Source organism: Ochotona curzoniae, unplaced genomic scaffold (genome assembly GCF_017591425.1).
Source record: "Ochotona curzoniae isolate NIBS_2020 unplaced genomic scaffold, NIBS_Ocur_1.0 contig_3622, whole genome shotgun sequence".
Taxonomy (NCBI): domain Eukaryota; kingdom Metazoa; phylum Chordata; class Mammalia; order Lagomorpha; family Ochotonidae; genus Ochotona; species Ochotona curzoniae.
In genome coordinates, this window is record NW_024465926.1 from 8,823,044 (window position 1) to 8,838,461 (window position 15,418).

General features: G+C 51.9%; 1 protein-coding gene across 4 annotated transcripts in view; it reads right to left on the reverse strand.

Moving 5' to 3' along the window:
* ZNRF1 (zinc and ring finger 1) overlaps positions 1-15,418 on the reverse strand; it is a 96,622-nt gene that overhangs the window by 4,422 nt on the left and 76,782 nt on the right. For all 4 annotated transcript variants that reach the window (XM_040982364.1, XM_040982366.1, XM_040982365.1 and 1 more), the window contains exons 2-3: positions 8,600-8,695; positions 753-858 (exon numbers count right to left, since the gene is read on the reverse strand). In XM_040982364.1, the coding sequence (XP_040838298.1) occupies positions 753-858; positions 8,600-8,695 (202 nt within the window). The remainder of the gene's footprint in view (positions 1-752; positions 859-8,599; positions 8,696-15,418) is intronic.

The following is a 15,418-nucleotide window of genomic DNA, read 5'->3' on the forward strand; positions in this document are numbered from 1 at the left end:
GAGACTGCCTGAGACTTGAGACAGCTTCCCGATTCGTAAGCCAATGTTTAGATGTCTCCAAAGCAGGAACTGGGCAGACAACATGCTGAAACCACCCAAAGTGCCAGAGGTTTCCTTTTCTAGAAACTTCTGGCTGTAGGGCTCTGTGCTGGGAAATGTACCCAGAATGACAGCCCCTCACTCTGGTTGACTGGGAGCCCACTCTATACCAGTCACAACTGTGCCAGGCAGGGCTGCCACCCTGGCACCCCATGACCCTGAGGCAGGTCTGCAAAAAGCCTGAGCTTCAGGAAAGAGCTCTGGGTGCAAGGGGCTGCAGAGCAGCAGGCCACAGGCATGCAGTGTCCTCCAGGCTTGGCCAGGAGGGGTCTGCTTTCCAGTGGGGAATGAGAACAAGGCTCCTGGAGCCCAGCACGCATCTCAGTCCCACTCACTGGAGCAGCTCTTGCGCCCTGAACCCATGCATGAGTGGCAGCTCTTCCTGATGCTGGGCGTCGGGGAGATGGGGGGAGTGCAGGGCAGTGAACACACCTGCCACGCCACATCTCATTTGCAGGTGAGGCTGAGGGGATCCCAGAGCACGCACCGGCCAGCAGCCTGGAGCTGTGGCACCTTCATTCTCACTGTCACGTAGAGAGCCCCTTCTGGAGGCTGACGGGGACGCTCCCACCCTCCTACGGGCATGGCAGGAGCTGTTACACAACAGAAGTGGACAGGATGGTAGCTGATCTGGCCCTTCTGGACCCTCCTACCTTTTGTGGTAGATGCACAGGCAGGGCAGCCTGGCTATCGTGTCCCCCTGAAGCAGCTCTTCCAGGCAGATCACACACTCCCCTGCATCTTTCGTCAGCACGTCATCTGCAGGGGAACACAGCGGGGCAAGGGGCTCAGTGACTGACAGGCAAGCAGGTCCACGAGCCGGATGGGACTCCTTGGGAACACGCAAGTCTGAGGGGCACCTTGACCTTATTTTTAGGAATCTCACAGTGGAGATCTGACATCTGTGTTACAGATCAAGTGCCTGGAGACACGATGGGATTAACCAAAGGCCCAGGAGACCGAGGATGAACAAGGCGCAAAGACGGGTCCTGGAGGTGGCAGCAGCAGTGAGAAGTCCTTTTCAGACTATTTCCAGTAGCACAATTCATAAAGGCCCAAACACGTTTAGAACCCAGTGTCTATCCTCTGTCGGCTGGGTCTAGAGGGCAACTCTGTTCATACAACATAGCATGGTGCAGGAAAGAAATGGAAACAATGAGACAGAAACCAGACATGACAGGTAACCACTCATGAGTCCAGCAGGGAGCTGATGCAAAGTGGAGCTGCCAGGATTAGAACCGGTGCCCAAGTGAGATCCCAGCACTTTTAAGGAGAGGACTTTAGCTGCTAGGCCAACGCGCTGGGCCCTGCTATGGCTATTTAAGGAGCGAATCAACAGATGGAAGACACTTGTGTGTGTTTCTCCCCACTGTAACATTACCTCTCAAATAAATAAAAATAAATCTTAATAACAAACAAATGAAAGTGCCCAAAGTCCTTGCCTTGCATTCACTGGTATCCTGTGTGGGTGCTGGTTGGTGTGCCAGCTGCTCCACTTTCCCTCCAGCTCCCTGCTTGTGGCCTGGGAAAGCAGTCAAGGACAGCCCAAAGCCTTGGGACCTTACAGCCACATGGGAGACCCAGAAGAAGCTCCTGGCTCGTGGCTCCTGGCTTTGGCTGGGCTCAGCTCCGGCCGCTGTGGCCTCTTGGGGAGTGAATCATTGGACAGAAGATCTTCCTCTGTCTGTCCTCCTCTCTGTATGTCTGACTTTCCAATAAAAATAAATAAATCTTTTTAGAAATGAATCTTTAAAACAAACAAACAAACAAACAAAAAGGTGATTGGGCAGAGGGATACTCGGAAACTCTCCAGACCCACAGGGAAACACCAGAGTGGTGTATAAGTGAAGGAAGGAGGGCTTAGAGCAGGCCAGGCTCCGCAGTACCACCTGCCACCTGTGACATGTGCTGAGATCTGAATGGATTTCCTGCTTTAGTCTCTGTGTGCCTGAGTTGCTAAGGAAGTCACTGTAGCTTCCTGGCCAGCAAGACAAGCTGTGTTCCTCTTCTGTGTCTGTTACCGTCTGGCTAACCCCAGGGCCCGCCATAAACTGAGACACAAACAGAAAAAATGGGACAATGTGTAGTTGGCCGCTGGCGTGGTCACCTCAGATTCCATGGAGGTAAGTGCCTGATTGCCACGAAGGGCCTAAACTCATGGTTGTAAAGCGTGACATATTGCACATGCAGGGGTGAGACGTGTGTGCAGGCATGGAGAGGTGTGCACGACACACACTTCCGCAACGGGGTGGGGGAATAAGGGCTCACGGGAGCTTCTTGTCATGCACTCCGACACTGTTTGAATGTTGGCATCTGCACTGCTTTTGATTATGAAAAACTCAGTAACAAAGCGTATTACTGGTGCCTGCATCTTATTCTGCAGTGTATCAGAAAGATCAGATGGGTTCAAGGAGAGAGAGGTGAGGGGGCAGTGGCTGGTGCTCACTGTCGAACTCTTCACCGTCCCTACATGTTGAAGATTTAAAAAATACTTGGGAGGGAAGCAGGTGGACAGGGAGAGAGAGAAGGAGAGGTTCCCAATTGCTAACTCAGTCCCCAGATGACTTTGACATCGGAGGCGGGGCCAGGGCCAGCGACAGGAGCTGGGGATTCCATTGTGCTCTCCCACAGGAGCCATTGTCTGCTGCCTCCCGGGTCTGCACTGTTGAGAAGCTGCAAGTGGGAGTCATGGTGAGGAGCTGAACTTGTGTACCCAAATGCCAGATGTGGGGCATTTTTACTTCTAGTCCAAAGCTTGCTCCTGCATTTTCCACAACAGAACATCAGAGGGGAAAAAACCCTCCATATAGATGGGAGGCAGAACAGCTCTGTAACAGGCAGAGTGATCCTGCAGGCATGCCTGTCTCAGGCCTCTCATCCTTGGTGCCCCTATGCAGCCATGCTGCTGCCCCCACTGCATGTCCCCTCCTGATGGGTGGCTCTGTTGGAATAAGCCAGAGCTCTCTGGGTCCCAGATGGCTCACCACCCCAGCCCTGTTCTCTGTCCACATCTGTTCCAGGATGGGACCTGTGACCCTTGGAGTGATGGATGTGGGGATGGGGGCGGGGTGGGACTGGGGGCGCTGGGGAGATGAGGCTCAGGGGCTTTCTTCCTGGATCTGATGTTCCTATTTTGATATTACAAGCGAAGGAGAGAGGGCAGAGCACAAGGGTGAGACATTGCCTTGGCCTAGGGTGGAAGGTCCATACCCTTCAGGACTCACTTGCACTGCTCCAGGTTGGAAGCAGCCCTTTCCTGGTCACATATGCAGTCAGCAGTGCTCACTGCTTACCTCACCCAGTGCACATGGAGCAGAACTGCCTGTCTCCTCTCCTCAGGCCTTGGCCATCAGCAGCCTCCATATGTTCCAGGATCCCAGCAGGGAGGGAGAAATGGTTGCAGCCTGGCTTCCAACTGGTTCCTTCAAGACCCCCGCACTGACCTGAGGTGAGCACCACTGCCTGCTGCTGGAGGGGAGTCTGACTCAGACACCTGTGGTGTGCCCAGGCTTCCCCAGAGGGGCTCTACAAATGCTGGCTGATGAGATCAATGTTCAGCATGAAGGCTGCACATTCTCCTCTCTCTCAGTGCCTCAAGGCCCTCCAGGCTTCCTGCTCCCAGGGAACAAACCCAGCCAAGTGCTGCTTAGAGAGGTGTGCTTGGCCTGAAAGGGCTGCTAGACAGTACTGGTGATGTCCTTTCAACCAGACCAAGGAGCCAAGGCAGAGGGCAGGGCAGGGCTCTGGAGTCCAAAAGAGAGGTGTTGACACCAGGGTGGGAGGTGACGAGATTGGGGGTGGCAGCACTTCCGACAGCTGCTACACATCCCAGAAAAGCCAAGCAGGAGGAATGAAAGCTCTCTCTGCTTTGGGCCACTCACTGGCCAGGAGCCTCCTAGATGGTTTCCTGGAGTCCTGGGGACTGTGGAGGGGTGTGGGAGAATGGGTCCTCAGCGGTCATGCTTCCCAAGCCCAGGTCCTTCCACGTGGCTATCCTGCCTGACTTCCCCAAGGGGCTGAGTCAGATGGAAACCAGCACCCATATCCTAGATAGTGACTGTGCTTGGAGTGGGCAGGTCAGGCTCAGTGGTTCCAGCATGGCAGGGCTTAGCTGCGCTACAGAGAGTTCTGACAACGCATTCCACAGAGAACCCCTGGCCAGCACAAGGCCCAGGCCCTGCCTCCTGGCCTCATTTCCATCTGAGAGGTGGTAAGGCACCCAGTCTATCAGGTGCAGAGCTGCTGGCCTGTCTGCCAGGGGGCAGGACAAGAGAGTGCCACAAAGACCAAGCTTCATGGCTCCTTTCTTGGGGTGTTCTACTGACCATGAACACAGTGTCACTGCCCTCCCAGTTTCACCATCTCAGGGTGTCAGGGCTGTGGGTGGGCACTGGGCTGCAAAGAGACCAGCCTGGGGGCTGTGAGCCTGGGACAGCTTCATGTGAGAGGTCCCCATAGTCCCAAATGCTCCTCTCCAGCTCCTTTGTAATTTTCCCACAGCGCTCAAGCCCTGCAGGTGTCCTTCTCTCCCTCTTTCTTGTTCTGCAGGTGCCCAGGGGTGGCCAATCTGGTGGTCAGTGCACCCGGTCGGCAGTGGCTGGGAGCCTGAGTGGGTCACCACCCCCGCTCCCCTCTCAGGGCAGCACTAAGTTAGACACCCCTGCAACTACCCGAGTCCAGCACTTAACAATAGCTCCACACCGGGTTAGACTAATAGCTTGGTGAGGACTTGGCTTTCCACGTAAAGGGCAGGACACTCCCACTGTGACACGGGGATCTGAGGGCAGGAGACACAGAGCAGACACCACCTGCAGGGAGCTAGCAGGGAGGGTGGACATCATGCCCCACAGAGCCAGGTGTGGGCTCTGAGGTGTACAGAGCAGGGCTGAGGGCAAGCTGCACAGACCACCACCCGGCTTGGCTGGATTCTGCTGGCCAGTTACCTACCTGTCCCTACCGGACTCCCTGCCAGAGCTGGCCACGCCTGGCTCAGCCCCAGACCATCCACTGATAGTCACCTGCAAGATGCCAAAAGAGATTCTCTTCCACTCAAAGTCACATCCTCATTACAGGCATTTATTTTGCTGCCCCAGCAATTTGTGGGTTGGAATCTGAGCGCACATCCTTCATGGCTGGTCCCCTCCTAATTCTGCCCCCAACCCAACCAGTCTCAGCCACAACAGATGCTGGGGGAGAGAGAGAAATGCAAAAGCCCAATCAAGGTGACTTCTCCCTGGGCAGCGGCCCTTGGAAGGGGCACAAAGCATCTAAGAGTCAGTGTTTCAGGGTCCATGCCCTTCCCTGCTCCCTGATAGCAGCTGGGTATTCACCAGCCCCCCAGACAGGTGCTGAGCGCAGGTGTGGGGCCCTCACATTGTTGTGGTGCATTGGGTGAACCAGCTAAACTAGTCTTCTGAAGATTTTTTTTTTAAACACAACATCTGGCAGACAGCTCCTGGAGGCTTCCAACTGCAGGCTCAGGCCAACTTTCTTAATAAGAAAAATACTACTTTCTATCTGCCTCTTTTGGGAGGTTTCTACTTTTTTCCATTTGGTGGTTAACTAAATTTCATCTTACATAACCATCGTAAATCTTCCAAAAACTTGCCCAACTGGTGCCAGCAACTGTGGAAAGTGTGGGAGTGTAGACAGGGGGTACCCAGCTAGTAAGTTCTCACAAATCCTCAGAAACAAGAAAGCAGAGCTTCTCTCAGGACCCTCTGAAAAAACCTCACCTTGCCCTTTCCAGAAGGATTCCAGGAGCTCAGGCCTCCCCGCTGCCCATCCCTCACTTTTTATAAGGGACAGGAAGATGAAGCAAGTGAGGCTGGGCTGATGAGAAATCAGGAGTGAGACAGGTTACAGTAGGAAAAACCAACTGAACCTGAGCTCCTGTTTGGAAGCTCCCACCAGTGGTCCCAAGACAGACCAGGCTCCAGGTGCACTCCAGAGGCTTCATTCCACATATGGACACAGGTGCCAACACTGTCTGATGGGAAAAGTTAACATACACACGCACCACACAACTCATACACAAACACACACAGCTGATGCTGTTGTCAAATGGGGTAGGTCAACACATACACACACACACCAAACATACAGAATAAAGGACCAGGGGGACCAGAGGAAAAACTGGGAGACCAACAGTGAGCAGGGGTAGAATGGACAGGGTTGGCGGGGAAGGCTGGGCTCACACAGGTGGTTAACATGCCTTCTCCTGAGGTGGCCTGAACCAGGGTGGTTTTAGTAGGGGGTTTGGACTGGCCACCTGGAGTCTCCCCCGGGCTGTCAATGGGGAGGACAGTGACCTGCAAGTGCTGACTCCTAGGAGCACCAGGACATATGTGGGCTGTCCCAGGTGGCTCCCCAAGGGGCTGCAAGGTCTTCCTTCTGACCTGAGCAGCCAGGAGCACTCTCTCCCACACAGCTGCTCTTGCCAAGCTTTCCCCAATGATTCCAAGAGCCAAGGAGGCCTCTTGCTTACAGCCCTTCTGAGGCAACTTTGTTTTCTTTCACAGCAAGGGCAGTGTCTGTAAAGAAGTCTCCCCAAGAACCCAAGGGACAAAAAGAAGTCTTCATGAGATCTCCACACACTTGATGAAGGAGTGAATACAGCATCTGAGGCCACAACTGGGGAAGCCTGGGAGATGCAGGAAGATGGCTCTCCCTGAGGCGGCTGAGGAGGACAAGGCGGGTGCCTGGGCATCTACAGCAGATGGCACCTACACAGGCTGATAGGGGTTCTGACTCCACAGGGGATTCAGGAATGCGGCATGGACAGGGAGGCTGCCCTCTAGGGAGGAAAGGAACTGCCTGGATATCAGACAAGATACAAAGGGGAGGCACACACTTGGGACTGTGATGGGGCCAGGCCTCCCATCTGAATGGACACTGTCAGACTGCACACAGCTTAGAGAAGTGGGTGATGTGCCTTTCCACATCTGGAATCTTTTGACTGGATAAGTGACCATGAGATAACACAAAGATGTGTTTCCAGGCCAGCTGGGAATCAGATTCCTCAGATTCATTCCTGGAAGCATGCTGGAAGCACGAGCCCCTGTGGGGAAAGCAGCCCACCCAGGGGGGCTGAGAAACCCATGCAGCAAGAGCCAGGGCCCGTCTGAGGAGATGTGTGTAGTCAGGAGGAGGGAGTGGGGAGGGTGGTCACATGCCAGTCCTCAGATTTCTAAGAAATTCCAAATTCTCTTCCTGACCAGACTTCACTCTAAGGCGGCTAGTGGCACACTTGGACACATGGCCGACCTCTGAGGAACATGCATTAGAGAACAAACCCAGTAGAGTGGACAGATATGTTACCCCAGCAGCGTGGGCTGAGTAGAATGGGGCAACATTGGCCTATTTGGAAAACCTGTGGCATCATGGGGTATGCACCCACTTGGGATGCCCGCCTCCCATCAAAGTGCTGGCTCCAGTCCCAGATGCTCTTCTTCCAATCCAGTCTCTGCTGATGCGCACTGGCTGATGGCTCTGGGGCTTGGGCCACTGCCATCCACATGGCAGGCTCACATGGAGTTCTGGGTTCCTGGCTTTGACCTGGCCCGCTCACCCCTGGCTGATGTGGGTATTTGGGGCTTGGCCAGTGGATGAAAGCGCTTTCACTCTTTCTGTCTCTCTCTCCACCTTTCAAGTAATGAAAATAAACAAACACTCAAAAAAGCAAATAGTGTTCCTAGATCTCACTGCCTATGATGACAGCTTCATCCTCCTACATGCCGATCATGGTGCCCTGCCCTTCCCACTCTCCACAGCCCTGAGAATGAGGTAGTGGCACCCCCAGTTTTGGATTGGAAAATCAAAGCTCCATAAAGCAGGGCAACTCATTCGAGACTCAATGAGTGAGTGGTGGGAATGTTTCCATTCATACCAGAGAGAATTCAAATGCTTCCTCACGGCACGCCACACTCTTGTCTGAAACCAGAGGTATGAAATGGGTGTCACAGATTCCTTGGCCCCATGACCCTGCTCAGTTCTGAGGCAGCCTTGCAGAAAGCCCTGGTAAGCCTTGGAGGAGGGGGTGCCAGCATTGTACTTCCAAGGGATGACAACCATTGCACATAGTCCTTCAAATTTTCTGCCAAGCAGCTGCAGGTGTTAATCTGAGTTGCAAAGCAAGGCATTGCCCAGGCTCCCCGGCTTCCTGAGCATCCTCCCAGCACACCCTGAGGAAGACAGCTGCTTCCTTCAGCCTCTCGGCTGACTCCTAGAGAGAGGCCAGCTGTGTTGGGACCCAGCATGGGCAGGGCTGCAAGATGGCTGAGAGAATGGCTGTGTCTGTCCTGTGTCTGCTCTTCGCACAGGACCATGGGTGTGAAGAGCAGAGAACTGAGCTACCCAGGATCTTCCAGGTGCCCTGCTCCCTGGAACAGCCATCTCCTTATGAGGCCAGCATCCCTTCTGGAAGGTGGGCAGGATGGAGATGCTCCACAGAGCCCCACCGCCTCCGCCCCCCTCCAAGGCTGGGAATGCAAGCCCTTACCATTGTAGGATAGGCGAGGTTTGCTCAGACACATTATAAAGTGCATTTCCATCTCATCGGAAGCCACAGACTTGGAGCAAATGGGGCACTTGAAACCTGAAAGAGAAGAGAGAACAGGATGAAAGGTCTACTCCAAACCCAGGAGATCCAGAAGACATAGGTACACTTGAACGACTAGCATGTGGCATCAGAGTCAATGTGGAGAACAGAAATCTACAAAGACCCCAGGCCAGACTTCCCTTCATTAAGTCACTCAAAATTTTTGGTCTTTTTTCTTTCTTTCTTTTTTTAAATCATAGCTGTTGCCTTCCAACTTTCACTTTTATGCCCCCTGTTAACAAACAATTAAAAGATGTCACTGACACAGATTTCAGTTTTAAGGCTTCTTACACCCCTTCTCAATGGGATGGGCAGGCATGTGAATAACCAGCTTCTAAAGGCTAAAGAGTTTACCACCTGTTCCAGCCAGATGCACCTGCACCCTCCTCACCCTGCACACCTATCGCCTCCTTCAATGCCAAAGCAGCTGTCCTTTGTGCAGTGTGTGAGCATTGGCTGGCCCTCTAGGTACTTTCAGATGCTACTGAATCATAGCTACCTATCAGACCAGCATCCCTGCAGGAATGTGGGCAGGTTGGAGATCCTACCATATTATTTCTAAGGAAGTTCCAGGGGGTTTACACAACCAGAAAGTTTTATAAGACTTTATCAGTATTGGTGAATTTTTCCTTGAGAATCTTTTGAGTTGAACACCGTATTAAAGAAAACTAATCCTGTGGGGCTGGCACTGTGGCACAGAGGGGTTAAATCACTACTTTAAGGTTGGCACCCTTTATAAGCGCAGGTTCTGGTTCCAGCTACTCCACTTTTGATTCAGCTCCATGCTTATGCATCACAGGAAGCATTGGAATATGGCCCAAGTACCTGGGACTCTGCCATCCTAGTTGGAGATCCAGTTGGAGTTTCTGGCTCCTGGCATTACTCTGGCCCAGTCCCAGACAATGCGATCATCTGAACTATTTATTAAAATGTTTTTCAAATGAACCACTTCTTTTCTATGTAAATTCTACCAAAAAGATCCACCAACATGGCAAAGCCTACATCTAAGTGCATGTATTGTAGACTCTCTGTTTTGTGACGAGGGTGGCTGCTGTATCTGTCCCCTGCTTCAGCCTTCCACACATGGCCCATCTCTTCATGACTGTGAGGATTTAGCTCTGTTCTTTCCTTTCAGTCCAACTTTCCCATCAGAGCCTTAGACTGTGATAATGATGACATCAGCAATGCTTCTAACGCACCAGGACACACTCTGTGTATGCAAGTTGAATGCTAGAGACCCAGAACACGGGAGGGACTCATGCCCTCCTTGGCATCCTTGGTGTGGTTGCCTCCTGACCCTGGGTAGTGAGTCTGGGAGGATGGGAAGATAGGAAGACATTCAGAGGCCGAATGAGTCGGTAAGAACGCTGTACTTGGAACCCCACATCCTCATTTTTTTATTGCCAATGCTGTGAGACCAATAGGATAATACAGAACACTCAATTCTCAAAAACGTAGGCAAAACGAACCCTTCTCTCCATGGCAGAGTTCCCATTCCCCTGACCTGAATGCTGTGGTCAAGCTTTAAGCAGGGCCACATTTCTCATCTGTTACAAATCCATTAATAACAAAATTAGGACACCAAAAAAGAAACCAGGGAGCATACCCAGCTTTCTGGCAGAGATGGCTCTAATTATTTTTTAAGATTTTAAAAAAATTTTTATGGAAAATCACATATACAGAGAGGAGAGACAGAGAGGAAGATTTTCCATTCACTGATTCACTCTTCAAGTGGTCGCATTGGCCAGAGTTGCGTCAACCTAAAGCCAGGAGCCAGGAGCTTTCTCTAGGTTTCCCACATGGGTCTGGGTCCCAAGGCCTCTGGGCATCCTCAACTGCTTTCCCAGGCCACAAGCAGGGAGCTGGATGGGAAGCAGGGCTGCCAGGATTAGAACCAGCACTTACATGGAACCCCAGCATGTGCAAGAAAAGGACTTTAGCCCTTACGCTACCACGCCATACCCTCTGTTAATTTTTAAAAAGAGATTTATTTATTTGAAAGGTAGGGTACATGCTCACACAGAAGAAAACAGAGCTCTTCCATCAACTGGTTTACTCCCCGACATGGCAGCAAAGGCCAAAGCTGGGCCTACCCGAAGCCAGGAGCCAGGAACTTCTTCCAAGTCTCCTATGTGGATGCAGAGTCCCAAGGACTTGGGCCATTTTCTTCTGCTTTCCCAGATGCATTAACATGAGAAGTAGAACAGCTGATAGGTGAAACGGCATCCACACAGGATCCTGGTACTGCAGGTGGCAGCTTAACCTTCCACACCACGGCAGATGATTTTTAACTCACTTTAGCAATGCACAGATGCAGTATCGACATGTGCTAGAGAAATGAGGTGCAGACTTGAATCTCATAGAAAACCTAAGTGTCTCTGCATTCACACTTGTCTCCCAACTCAAAGGGCCAAGGCTTCTCAACACTTGAGATGGCGACAGGCTGCTTGTCCTTCATGCTTGCTAAGGTAGCACCTGTCTGTTGGCTGACAGCTGTCGAGGATGATGTGCCCCAAAGCAGGCCCTGGAACTCCAGAGCCCGACATTGTCGCTATGAAGTGCTCAAGTCATTGGATTTCAATAACAAGCCTTGCACGCCACATGCTACTTCCTTTGCTGCTAACTCAGAGAGAAGTGCAGGAGAAGGAGCTGAATCACAGCTAAGTTGCTGGGAAGCAGGTGGTCTAGAGAGGGTCTACAAACAGAAGTCATCGGGTCTCTGTGTCCTAGCAAACAAAAGGGTCATAATGCGTAGCTGCTGAGTGATCCCCCGGGGTGCAGAGGACATGGGCTCCAGCAAGGCCTGCATCGTGCAAGGTCATACAGCAGCAGTGGAGACCGGGATGAGGCTCAGATGTTTCACCAAGGACAAAGGAGGAAGGTGGGACATATCACCCCTGGACAGTGAGAGACTTCTATTTGAGCTAAAGTCCTTACCCCCTGCAGCTACTTCTGCATGTTTGTTTCATTCTGAGGAGGCCCAAGAAATAACCTGGGGTCTGTTATCCTAGCAGGAAATGGCAAGGTGACCTGAGTTATCCAGCCTCAAGACCGTGACTAATAATCTGTCCCTCAGACCTGTTTCCTTATTTGAAAATGGGAGAAACTGCCTCACTGCAAAGATGAGAAGATTAAGATTAAGAACTGGGCCCAGCGCAGTAGCCTAGTGGTTAAAGTCCTCGCCCTGCACATGCTGGGATCCCATATGGGCACCAGTTCTAGTCTTGGCAGCCCCACTTCCCATTCAGCTCCCTGCTTGTGGCCTGGGAAAGCAGTGGAGGATGGCCCAAAGCTTTGGGACCCTGCACCCACGTGGGAGATCTGGAAGAAGCTCCTGGCTCCTGGCTTTGGCTAGGTACAACTTGGCCAATGCGGCCACTTGGGGAGTGAATCAGTGGATGAAGATCTTCCTATCTCTCCTCTTCTCTGTGTATCTGACTTTCCAATTAAAAAAAAAATTAAGAACCAGGAAAGCACACTGAAAAAGAAGCTTAGTAAATGTGGAGTGGAATTATTGCCATCCAAGCTTGCAGCTCTTAACGGTGAAGGAGGAGTGGGAGAGCCAGAGGAGAGTTTAGGTGGAATAAGAGTCGGGAGCCCCTGCAGTGTGCTGGGGTGGCCAGCAGCTGCCAGCCACCTGTTGGTCCCACTGGCCTGCCAATGCGCTGTTGGCGCTGCCAATGCGGAAGGAACAGTCTCTATAGCTCTTGCCCATGGTCATTAACAGCCACTGAGCTCTGAGTGATTTCTGACTTACTAGAATATACACATAAGGAGGGGATGACCACCAACACTATTTTATTGATGAGCACACTGAGGCCCAGAAGACTGAGCAACTTGTTCAAGGTTAACACAGCCAGAGACAGCCAGAGCTGGCTGGGCACCTGGGAGCCTGGCCCTGAGGCCGTGTCCTTCCTCACCATGCTAAAAACACAGGGGCAGGAGACACAGGGCCAGAACACAACCTCCAGGCACCCCCAAACACTGATCCCAAACCTCCCATGTGGTCCCAGCAATTCCTCCAAAATGCCTGTGGCCTGGATAATCACATCATCTGAAATAGAGTCTTTCTCTCTCTCTGTCTCTCTCTCTCTCGCTCTGTTAACAACATGGAAGGACAGAGTTCTGCTTCTCACTTGGCTCTGAGCCCACAGAAGCCCTAGCTGTGAAACGCTGAGTGTGCAAACTACTTTAAAATGGAAAACAAAGGACAAAAGGTAAGAGGGACAGAAACATGGAATGCTGAAGGGAAAAGCTCATGTTCCCACTGTCTTCCCGAAAGGTCATCCTACGACCAAGATGGACATTACTGCCCCAATCTCTGCCTGTCATTGTCCAGTCACGACTCAACACCAAAGGCCCGGTGGAATGATAAACACTGTCATGTTTATGATCTTCCTGAAGGTTAAAGTGTCTAGGAAACTCTGATGCTGTTTTGGAAAAAGCCTGCACAAACCAACATCAGGCCTACAGAGATAAACCACAGGCCTGCAGAACCATGCCACAGTCCCTGAGACCCTCATCAGCCCTCGGGAGGGTGGGTAAGAGACTGCCGTTTTCCTTCAGGAGAATGCCACGGGCAGGGTCTTCAGGCTGTTCCCCCACACCACCTGGACTGTTATGCCCTGGAGACACAGTGCTTCCATGTACTGCAGTGCCCTGCGCAGGCTGTATCTGCCATTTGCTCACTCCTGATATGAGGCCAGATGTTTGCTAGCTCCAGCTGGCTGACCAAGTTGGCCTGCTGTTCCATAGGCACCCTACTCAGGCAGGGGATCCTCTGCCAGCCACTTGCTGGGTCAGACACAGGAGCTCCCAAGAGCACTGGTAAGCCTCACCTGGGACCCCTTTCATTGGCAGGCTGAAATGAGGCCCTTCACCTACAGCCCACGGATGCCTGAAGACAATGACCCCACCGGGATCCCTAAGCCTTCTTCCAGGTATCACCCATTTTACTGGCGGGACCACTGAGGAAAGCATGGTGTTAAACGGCTCATGTGACAAGAGTTTTCCCAGAATCCCTGGCCACAAGTGAATTGCAGTATAAATTAAGAGTCCTCGTGTTCTGGGGCTGCAGTTCCCAAAATGGCAACCTTCTTCTTTAAGACCTGATTTCTCAGGCAGGACCATGTGCCGCGTGCATGTTGCTCCAGTTTCACTCCCTGAATCGCCCCTCTCCTCCCTCCCTATGCTGATGCGCTATTTTAATGGCTGCCCCAGTTCTGCCTGTCTCTGGGATCACCTAAAGGTAGGAGAATCAAAAGAAGCAACCAGGGTAAAAGGAAGCCACGCCCCCCAGGCGGGACCTCCCGTCCCAGGGGAAACTGGGCTGAGTAGACTGCTGCCAGAATGGGAGTCCAGACAATGCCACCCCTGTCGGCTTTGTCCTCATGATTTAGTTTCCAGTGCCCAGCCTTGATCCTTAACTGTCACATCCTTGTGGTGCTACAGAACAGTAGAATGGGACCTAATGAGTTTCATCAATGGTATATATTACAAGCAGCCGACCAAGGGATAACACGAAACAACTTTCTGTGCCATAAGTATACACAGGTATAGATATTCTTCACACCTCTCTCTCTGAGATGTAACTGGAAACCAGGGCTCAATTCAACAAATCACGAGGAATGTTCTGGAGTGGGAAAATGAATAAGCATTCTGGCCTTTGCTTCTGCTGAAGTTGAGATCTAGAACTTGGGGGCTCACTTGATACCCCAGGAGCCCAAGAGATGTCTCCAAGGTAGCTATCAAGCGAGTGCCACACTTTGTCTCTGGATGTGTCCCTGAGGGAGTTTCTGGATGAGGTAGGTTAGCATTTGAACTGCTGACTGGGTGAAGCCCAAGGTCCTTCCCAGGATGGCTGGATCCCAGCCCATGTGCTGAGGGCCTGAATGGAGTCGAACAGGGGGAAAAAAAGAGCTAGAAGGGAGGTGCGCATCCCTTGATACGGCTGCAGGAGCTGGGACCGCGGGCTTCTTCTCTTGGATTAGTACTCAGACCCCCAAGTTCTCCTGAATCCAAGGCCTTTGAACTTAAGACTATGAGTACTCCACTGGATCTCCCAGGTCTCCAGTGTGCAGAGAACAAAGCACAGGATTTCTCTACTTTTATAACCATGGGAGTCAATTTGTTGTAATATAAATCACTTTACACACACACACACACACACACACACAATCTTGTTTCTCTGGGGAACCCTGATTAATACATCTGTCAAAATGCCAAATCTGAAAGGCAGAGTGACAAGGAGAGACAAAGAGATTTTTCATTTGCTGGTTCAATCCCCAAATGGCTATAATGGTTGGGGCTGGGCTGACCTGGAGCCAGTAGCCTGGAACTTTGCTGGCAGGGAGTGGGATGGGAGTATGCCTAGGTCCTTTTCTGCTGCTTTTCTAGGTGTCCTTGCAGGGAGCTGGACTAAAAGTGGAACAGCAGGGACATGAACAGGTGTTCATACGGGATGCCTACAGCACCGCATGTTAATGAGGATGTGAAACAACAGTAACTTTGACCTGCTGTGGAGGGAGTATACAACAACGCACCCAGGACTGATGTGCTTGGGATGCCTAACTCAGTTTCCTGTTAATGTCCTATAAGAAGCAACAGATGGTGTGTCAAGCACTCGGGCCCCTGCCATTCTAGTGGAAGACCTGGATGGAGCTCCTGCCTCCTGCCTCCTGGCTTTGGCATAGTTGGCGGTTGTGGGTATTTGATAAATGA